The sequence below is a fragment of the Sceloporus occidentalis genome, unplaced genomic scaffold, assembly GCF_023333645.1.
Source record: "Sceloporus occidentalis isolate IW3139 unplaced genomic scaffold, rSceOcc1.0.p SCAF_2, whole genome shotgun sequence".
Lineage (NCBI taxonomy): Eukaryota > Metazoa > Chordata > Lepidosauria > Squamata > Phrynosomatidae > Sceloporus > Sceloporus occidentalis.
Genome location: NW_028316982.1, coordinates 18,138,411 through 18,148,826, shown reverse-complemented (window position 1 = coordinate 18,148,826; position 10,416 = coordinate 18,138,411). Strand labels below are relative to the sequence as shown.

Here is a 10,416-nt window from a genome sequence, read left to right as displayed (position 1 = left end):
TTCTGTGTATTGCAACCAACATTTAAAAAAAATTCTTCTTGATCTTTGAGTATGTTGTTCTCCTTGTCATAAAGCATCCTGACCTTTCCACAATGCAATGCTCTCCTTATCAGTTGCACTGTAATAACCATTATTATCCCTAGTCAGCTTGGCTATGCTGACGAGACATGATGGGAATTGTTGTTGAAATTTATCTGGAGGATACCAGGTTGAGGAAAGCCCATCCAAAACTTCATCAACCATTTCTAGACTAGCAAATTGCGCAGCAAACTCAGCAATATAAAAATATTGGTTGTGTTTGCATTAGTGCATCCTGTTGAAAGTTGGCCTGGACAATTTCAATGAGCTTAAGTCTGACAGATTTGAATTTGTGACGCTAGTTATTTTTACTTCTGGTCTCCCATTCAGATTGCCTAAACATTATTTTTTGGCCTTGCTCAGACAGATCATGGGGAAGAGGGGCTTGGAGTAGGCAACAATAATTAAAGGCTATTTATTCAGAGATTCTCATTTTCCCTTCCCTCTATAACTGGGTTAAAATTTCCCCTTTCAGTGCTGGATCTAGAACAAAAGCAGTCACTTGTTTGTTCTGGTTGTTCATTTTGTGTAAGCTATGTTCATATCATTAAAGTTGTACTTCCTCTGCACTGGTTTTATTCAAGGATATGCTAGACCGGTTGGTGAAGTGTCATGCCTAAGGCAAAGACTCTCCAGTTTCAGCCAAGTTATTGAACATACATCCTCCAACCAGAGTATCAAGGAGGATCCAGAACTGCATAGATGCAGCACACCCTAATTTAAATGTATAGATGCATAATTAGATACAATTATTGTAATTGAAACAGAATTTCAACAAATGTACCACATTGGGAAAGACTGCAGCCTCTAAGTTGTTGGACGCCTTTATAGATTCTGTTCTTGTCATTCTGTGCCTTCAAATCATTTCTGACTTATGGTGACCCTAAGGCAAATCTGTCATATGGTTTTCTTGACAAGATTTGTCCATTTGCCTTTGCCTTCTGCTGAAGCTGAGAAAGTGTGACTTGTTCAAGGTCACCAGTGAGTTTCCATGTGTGAACAAGGATTCGAACCATGGTTCTTCAGAGTTGTAGTCCAGTGCTCATACCACATTGGCTCTTAGTAGCTAGGTATGTGCCATTCTGTTCTTGCTTACATTTGATATTTAAACCAGAGTCATTCCAGACAACCCTTAAAAGAAAGACTTTAAAAAGATTGTCCCCTGGGAATGCTGTAAAACATAGTTGGACTGTCTTTTGTAAAATAGGACACATGTCTCCCTCAGTCATGCACGAGAAAACACCCATGTCTTCAGTCTAAAATCCAGGCACTGGTAGCATAGAAAAGCAGACCACCACACCAGATTTCTAATGCCTCACCATGGCTGAGGCTGACTGGGAATGTGTCATTCAGTGTTAACCTTTTTAATATGCTGCAGGCTAATTGTCTGTCCCTTCCTCCCTTTTTTCCTCCCAGGTTAATGAGGTGGTTAAGAAGGGAGGAACGGAAAGTCTTTCCAACTGCATTGCCAGGCAAAATGGAAAAGGTCAGGGTAATGCATTCTATTATTATCTCTCTTAGGCTGTACAAAGGCGTCCCAGTTTTGGTGTCGCCTCATGATGGATTGTAACAAGGAAAGAGCTCAACTGTTAAAGCTGGTCTTTGTGACAATAATTGTTGTTTAAAAATGGATGTCTGGAAGAGTGTAACCCACCTTTCCCGGCTGGTTTTAAGATTAAAATAATGCAGAAGGCCACATCTCAGAGAAGATTGCCAGATGCTATTCTTAAAACCAGCAAGTGTGGGTTAGTGTATTTCTGCATTCCTCCTTTGAATGTAATTACTGCATGGTGATATTTTATCCTCTGGGGTTCCTTATTCTTCTCTGACTCATGCTGTCACCCCTAAGCAAATCATTTAACTTCTCAGTAGGTTCTCACCTTCCCACCTCTGCCTTTTTATAATTTAATCTTGCCACATGCATGGTTTCTTCACCATTCAAGATGGCCAGGCTTTTTCTGTAGGACTATTTTTTGTTTAATGTCATTCTTCTGATAGAAAACATACTTTCATCAGCAAAACCAAATGTTTCTTTTAGAAAGACTTGACTTTTGTCTTGACAGAATTGTCTTCTGAATTTGTGGTGTATACAAAACGACTGCAGGATCTTTTCAAATGTAGTTATTTTAAGACTTTGCTTCAGAGTGTTTTTGAGGAGATAGACAGAGTAGGCCCAATTTAAATGCCAAAATGCATTTAGTGTCTATTGCCATCAACCATTTGTGCAATCTCAGTTAATTTCCACCCATCTATCCTTTTTGTTGCCTGACTGATGTTACAAAAACTGGTCATCAAGCACCAAGGCAGATCCACAGTATGTCAGGAATAATGAGTGGGTGGGTGGTTTGGTATTTGTTGCTGTTGTTAACTGCCCTTGAATTGATCCTGACTCATGGCAAACCCATGGATGAGACATCTCCAAAATTCCCTATCTTCCACAGCTCTGTTTAGGTCCTGTAAATTCATGCCTGTGAGCTCCTTAATAGAGTTTATCCATCTATCGTGCAGTTTTTCTACATCCTGTAAGGAAGTTCTCCACCTTTCCTAGGATTAGCATATTTTCCATTGAATCATTCCTTTTCATGACATGACTAAAGTACGTTAACCTCAATTTTATCATCTTGACTTCCAGGGAAAGTTCTGGCTTGGTCTATTCAAGGACCCATTTGTTTGTCCTGTTGGCTGACCACAGTATCCTCAGCACTCTTCTCTAGCACAACATTTTTAATGAATCCATTTTCCTCTTATCTGCTTTCCTCACTGTCCAGTGTTCACATCTGTACATGATAATAGGGAAAATAATGCCTTGTATGAGTCTAACTTTTGTGCTCAGTTGTATATCTACATTTTAGGATATTTTCTAATTTTTTCATAGCTGTCCTCCCCATTCCCTGTTTTCTTCTGTTCTGTTACTATTTCAGTGCTATAGTAATATTTTTAAATATTTCTATGGTATAGATATATTTGATATATTTAAATATTATTTAATTATATAGAAATATTTTTTAATTTTTTTTTTAAAATCTAGCAACGATATAGGTCCACAGTCCTCCCTCTGTTCTCATAGCTTTTGAACCTGCATCCCTTGCCTATCCACAAGAGATGAATGGAGGGGGAAATAATGGGACATGTGCTTATATTCAAGCCAAGGGGGCTTGAATATTTGCAAAACTCTATTTTTGCGGGGGGGGGGGGGTCTGGAACGGATCCCCGCAAAAACAGAGGGTTGACACTACTATAGTGGTTAGCATTTTATCTTTCCTATGTGACCATGAAAAGCTGGTGTAGTGTAGTAGTGGTTTGAATGCTGGGAGATCATGGTTTGAATCTCCACTCAGCCACAATGAGTTTTGTACAGGTCATACTTTCTCATTCTCAGAAGAAGGCAATGGCAAACACCCTCTGATCAAATTTTGCCAAGAAAACCCCATCATTAGGTATCATTAGACAAGCTTCTATGAGAAAACAGTCCTCTGTTTGAAAATCTGCCTGCTCTAAGCCTAGTTTAAAGAAAAAGAACTTCAATGTGAAAGTGAGGTTGAAGTTCCCTATTGCTAGCTAAGTATTTAAACAGCAGATGGAGCAGGCTTGTAGGTTACCTGGGCACAGTCTGCACTGATTAAATAACATTTCACTGCTATTTAAATTATAGTTACTTCTTAATTTGCTCCCCTCTATTTATTTTTGGTACTTTCCTCCTTTCTGGCCATGCATTTCCTATCTTCTAGTTATGTATACAGGGTCAATCCAGTCATTCCTCTCCACACACGCCTATCCCATTGCTCTGTTTGCTATTTGAATACCATCAGGTAACTCCTTTTGGTAGGATATTACTATTTTAAAATATAAGTTATCTTTATAATAAACGTACTTCTAAAAATATTTACTCAGGAGAATGACACCACATGCGTCTTTGGAAAAGTAGTTTTCTAGCAGTAATAAAATGTAAGGTTAGGAGGATAGCACCAATGCAAACTAATTTTTTTGTGAGAGGTGTGAGTTGAGTAGGGTTCCCAGATCTCAGGCCCAGGCTTCTCCCCTGTCCTCTCATCATCAGGGAAAGGGAAGGGAATCTCAAGGGAAGAGCACTGTGTGTATTTTCCTCATTTGTTAGACAATTTTTAAAAAACTGAATAGCTTACTTATCACAACTGAGGCTGATGCTAAATGCATTATGCTTAATGACATCATCACCAGCACTTCCTCCTGGTAACATCAGAAAGGATGGTGCCTAGGTCTCAATTTTTGGCTCTGGGATCTCTAGTTTTTGGCTCAAGGTTAGTTCTGATCTGCAATTCTAGAATCATGTATTGCCCTGGACAAGTAAACTACCATCAGATGATGACAGTCAGGCATAGGTACATACTCTTCAGAATACAATAGCACCTCTGACAATAATAGGAAATTGGAAAAGACAACAGAATAGAGCAATTCTGTACAACAAAGGTATCTACAGATCGAGTCTCCCTTATCTGAAATATTTGGGACTAGACGTGTTTTGGATTTTGGAATATTTGCATATACATAATAAGATAACTTGAAGATGAGACCCAATTGTAAGCAGGTAATTGATTTATATTTTGTATACATCTTAGTCGCATAGCCTGAATTTTACATACAATATTTTAAATAATTTTGTGTATGAAAGTTTGTGTACATTGAACCATTAGAAAGCAAAGGTGTCACTATTTCAGCTGCCCATGTGGACACTTCTGGATCTTGAAATATTTTGGATTTTGGAATTCTAGATAAGGGAGACAACCTATATATCTAAAAGAAACTGAGTAATGGGGGAAAGCTTGATCTTAAACTGCATAATGCAGGAGATGTCATTAGATATGAGAGCTCCAGCACTAGAGAATTTACTTATGAAACATTTAGGTTGTAACCTTAATGATGCATGTGGAATTATCCTACTTGTTTGCTTTGCCTGCATTCATCAAGAAAGGCTGCTTGTCATGGTGTCATACAATTCCATTGTTGGGGAAAAAAAGATTTGGACAATTACCTTGCCTCCATAGTGCAATAACACTTTGTAGCTACATCTCAGGAATCTACTCTAACTCAAGGTAGCTTGAATTTTGTGGAAAACGTGATCAATTTTTGATTCCATTACACAATTTCTTTGAGTCACAGTTGCATAAATCAATCTGTTATGCTGGTGGGCCTGTGTGTTTTGCATGCATTTTGATTTAGGAGCTTAGGAAAATCTTGCTGGGCTTCAGGAGACAATATATTCTGAGAATGCATGGCAAGAAAGCCATGGGCAACCAAAGGGAAAACAAGCTGTGCTAGCCAAAACTTGCTTTGGCTGAACTCAATGGCAAACCGTTTAATGCAAGTACGTATGTAAATAGTCTAAAGGCATATTACAGAATAACTTTACTGAAACTCAGCAGGTCTCAATGCCTGAGTAGAAAACTGCTTGCAGACTTTATATGCATGACCCTGATTTATTTGAGAAATAAATCAAGGCCATGCATTTCTTTAGTTAAGAACTGTAAGCCAATTTGTAAGCCAAACATAATGGCCAAAACATTTCTATTACGCTGAGCACAGGGAAAGATTTTATGGCAGTCCAGCTGCTGTGCCCTGTACCATGCTGGCTTGCTACAGACAGGGCAGGAGGTGGAAGGGCAGCTTTTCCCTCCCCCTTCTTGAATGATTACACATTAGTTTCAAAATTGTACAGCAGAAGTAGACACATTCCTGAGTCCATCAAGTCCCATTGCCCTGTTTTTGAGTGCTCCTGAGCTCCTAAGGAATACACTTTCCATTTTGGGTACCCAAGCCTGATCTCATATCACTGCCAATTGCCTCTTGGGCTGATTTTCAATGGCCTTTCCCTTGCAGTCTTGAGGTGGACTGATCCAGAAACCATTTCAAGGTATTTTAAAAACAAGTAAAAGCAGAAGTTTTGGGAGGTGGATGGGGTGAGAAGAAGAGTTGCTTGCTTCCAAATTATTTTTTGGCACTTTTTGGGTTGGGATGCCAAGGACTGTGTAGGTCCAAAAGGCCATGGTAGATTTCCCAAAGGGCTACATGCTGTCAAATAATTCCCACCACTAGTGGGAAACAGTGTTAAGCCTTGAGGGGAGCATGTTGGAAACTTTGGATTAGACCTAGGCTGTTATCACACAATGAAAACGTTCAGTCTATTCCAAAGTCATCCCGGAGTCAATCATGGGTATTCATATTAATTCGCAAGAGATTATCACACGCAATTGCTGTCATTGCGGGCCTGATCCTAAATCAGTCAAAAAATAGGTAAATTCAGTGAACTAGCAAATTCACAAATCTTATTCCAAGTTTAATTCGCAGTCAATTCGATGTGGTGTTGGTGTGGAATGCAAGTTTGCATAGGGCCTGGTATCCCCCCAACCTCGAAGGTACCACATATCTCATTGTGCAGCGCTGCAATTTTGCTCCATTTTGCATCCGGTAGTCCTCCCGCTTCCAGTGCTGGAGAGGAGAGGAAAGGTGGCTGTTTCTGATGCCACTGGGGAAAGGGCAGAGAGCTACTGGGGAATGAATGTATTCGCATTTTAATGTGGACAGAGCCGAGGGTGGGCAGTGGGTGGAACATGCCTCCCCTCTCGCACCAGTCGCTTTGCAAGCAACATTTTTTCTGACAGATTGTGCGAATGCTGGTGCTTTTAGATTGATAGAATGTGTGTGAATGCTTGTGCTACATATGATTGTATAGGAAGGAGACATGGCATTGGGCTGGAATCGGAGGCAAAGGACCAAGGAGGGAGATATGGCATCAGGCTGGAAAGGAGGGCAAAGGGCCAAGGAGAGAGACATGGAATCAGGCTGGAATTGGAGGCAAAGGGCCAAGGAGGAAGACACGGCATCAGGCTGGAAAGAGGGGCAAAAGACCAAGGAGGGAGACATTGGGGTAGAAACAGGAAATGGCCCCCTTCTTCACCCCAGAAGCATAAAAGTTCACAATGCGTTCAGAGTCCCACTGAGCACATGCAAGGGTGCCATTCGAATTGTTGAATCCGCATGGTATGTACTGATATGATAACTTATATTGCACTCGCTCTGCTTTGCCTTTGGAATGACCAGAATTTCGTTCTTCACAGGTGATAATTAATCACATAACTTGGCTTATTTTTGAATTGAGTCTACTTTCCCTTTTCTTCGGGATGAGGGTACATTTCCCTTGTGTGATATCGTCCTTAGTCACCCACACCAAGGATGTGCTTTTGTTTATCCCCATGCTGTGTGTGTATGTGCCTTCAAGTTGCCTATTGACTTTCAGCAACTCATTAAATTTCATAGGGTTTTCTTAGGCAAAGAGTACTCAGGCTGCAGAAATAATCCAGATTGACACCAGCAGCTCAATGCTATGGAATTCTGAGAACTAATTTTGTGAGACATTTAGCCTTCTCTGTCGGAGAGCTCTGGTGCCACAACAAACTACAGTTCCCAGAATCGACAACATTAGCCATGGCAGTTACACTGGTGTAAGCCTGGATTATTTCTGCAGTATAGATGCAGCCTCAGAGGTGGTTTACTGTTACCTTCCTCTGAAATCTAGCCTACAGTACCTGGTATTGCTTGATGGCCCTCCCGCCAAGTACTAACCAGGTCTGACGCCACTTAGCTTCCAAGATTAGGTGGGATCCAATGTCTTTAGGGTGCTTACACAATATTTGACTTGACAGAGTACTCCAGAAGTTTGCTAGTGAATCTCTTATGGCACCTGTTGCCACAGATTTTCAAGCCCAGTGGCCATGCCTAATATAACTGGGTAATGGATTTTTGAACAGTTTAAGAACAAAAATAAAACAGTAAAGTAAGCCATTCTCTGTTGTGTGTGAAGTCCATGCCTATGCAGTTTATGTTGAGAAGCTAGCCTGCTTCACAGCACTGGGGATTTAAAGGGCCCATGATGCATTTTCCTAGAGGATTTTCTCTTGGAAAAGGCCCATGACGGGATTGAGAAGATTTATGCAAACCTGCACCACTTGGGTAGTGCTGAAATGTAAGAACTTTGCCATGATCCAAATTCCACACTAAGTTTGAATAAACAAGGCTGTTCTGCATAGAAATCTAGTCAAGCATCCCATGGACATTTATTCCTGTCAGATGAGACTAATGAAGTGCAGGAGCTGGTTGCTAAAGACGAGCTGTACAGGAGGGGACACCTCATTAATTTGAAGGCCAGCCTTTGTTGTCCCAGCTGTCAAACTCCTGCTATATTAATGTCCTCTCTTGCCATCTCTGGTGCAGGATGGGAGCCTCTTTCCCCCTAGCAGGCCTAGCACGGCTGTTCACTTTGAAGCCGCTTCATTTTCATTTTCTGCCTCCTCGCTGTTCTGAGTTTCTTGGTCTTTAAGAAACTATCTTCTAATTGGTATAAGAAGTCTTCTATTATTCCCACCTGCAAGTAAACATAAAAGGATGTGAGCTGTCAAACAATGCGGCATTCACCTGCTTGCAGATAGTCAACATTCTTTGTGAAATGGATTACTTTCCTTTCAAAATGATAAAGATTGTATTATCATTCAGGCGCAGAACTCATCCCCCCAGAGGCCCATAGTATTCCCATTTCACAGATGGGAACTGGAGCCTAAGACACAATACCTAATTTCTCTGAAAGAAAAGGGAGTGGACCCAAACAATAGAAGACCCATGGATTGTATCTGTTGCTGCTTTGTCTATTCATTTTTGCTTTGGAAATTACTCTTGAAATAGACTTCATTCATTTTTAAAGAGAGACAACCTTGCTCAGGAATAGAGAACTTGTTATTGTGTACTTTCAAGTTGTTTCCAACTTATGGAAACCCTAAGGCCTATCACAGAGTTTTCTTAGCCAGATTTGTACAGAATGATTTTTTGCCATTGCCTTCCTTTGAGGTTGAGAGATTATGACTTGCCCAAGGTCACCCAGTGGGTTTCCACAGCTTAGTGGGGATTTGAATCCTGGTTTTGAGAGTCCTAGGCCAACACCCAAACAACTACTCTATTCTCTAGTGCTAGAGAATTTTGGGAACTGTAGTTTTGTGAGATCTTTAGCCTTCTCTGTTAGAGAGCTCTAGTGCCACAACAAACTACCGTTCCCAAAATTCCCTAGTACTGAGTCAGGGCAGTTAAAGGCAGTTTCAAACTGGATTATTTTTGCAGTGTGTCTTGGCCCTATTTGAACTAAAAACATTGCAACATAAGTTTTAATAGACTTGGTCTACTTCCGATCAGAGGAAGTAGACCAAGTCTATCAAAGCTTATGCTACAATGTCTTTTGCTCAATTAGTCTCAAAGGTTCTGTAACATCCCTTTGCATACTGATATTCCAGACTAACATGGATATGTCTCTAGATCTCAAACAAGAGAGCTAGTCTTCTGTTTACTCTTGGGGGTTTCAGCTATGGTAAATCGCTAGTTTCATTACATTGCTATATTGCCAAAGTACCTTTGGCTGGAAGTCAAGCTTATTCATTGTACTTGAAACTGACACAGATCTGTAGGATATTAAAATCTCTTTAGAACAGTGGTTCTCTACTTTGGTCCTCCAGATGCTTGGACTTCAGTTCTTTAAAACTCTAGCGAGCAAAGGTTTCTGGGAATTAAAAGTCTGCAAAAACTGGAGAGCCAAGGTTGAGAACCATGGGTTTAGACCTGTCATAGTTTGAACTCTGCATGTTGTCATGTGGATAGAGTCCTTGCACAGTTTAAAAAATTGGAACCTTTACAAGATTTTTTTGATCTGAGCTTTATGTGTATGTATATATATTTTCTGTTTACAGGATTGGGGAACTTCAGGTTGTGATATTTCAATTATGACTCTCTGTGTTTCCCCAAATGGCCATGTAGCCCCTTCCTAGGATACCGTAGCCTGGTGGATTCTCAGCCTTTGCACAGCCCCCCTTCCCCTTGATTCTAGAAATATAAATGCTTCTCCTCAGCTTGGCAGGAAGAGGTTTGGTATATTTGCTCCCATCCTTTTGTCTTTGTACCCAGCAAGTACTGGAATGTGGCCTCCTGAAAAAGAGTCCTTCAAAATGAATCTGGCCCTCAAGGTGAATGTTGTTATACCTGTGATCTATGGTGTCCAGTAAGAATGTTCTCTGGATAGTTTGTAGTAGATGCCAGCCACAGGTGCTGGCGAAACGTCAGGAAAAACTCTTCTAAAACATGACCACATAGCCCCAAAAAAGTCAAAAAACCATGGATGCCAGCCATGAGAGCCTTTGACTTCACATTGTAGTAGTGTGTTTATGCAAAATTTTTGCCTTTTTGCTCCAGGAGATGGCCAACGTGGCATAGTGCTTTGAGTGCTGGACTATCACTCTGAAAAACAGGGTTCAATTCCCTGCTTGGCCTTAA

General features: G+C 40.7%; 1 protein-coding gene across 3 annotated transcripts in view; it reads right to left on the bottom strand.

Annotated features, from left to right (window-relative positions):
* Positions 1–8,178: 8,178 nt before the first annotated feature.
* SPATA16 (spermatogenesis associated 16) overlaps positions 8,179–10,416 on the bottom strand; it is a 253,112-nt gene continuing 250,874 nt past the window's right edge. For 2 of the 3 annotated variants that reach the window (XM_089507589.1, XM_089507596.1), the window contains one exon: positions 8,179–8,473. In XM_089507589.1, the coding sequence (XP_089363715.1) occupies positions 8,351–8,473 (123 nt within the window). In that variant the 3' untranslated portion in view covers positions 8,179–8,350. The remainder of the gene's footprint in view (positions 8,474–10,416) is intronic. The other variant, XM_089507602.1, reaches the window with a different exon arrangement.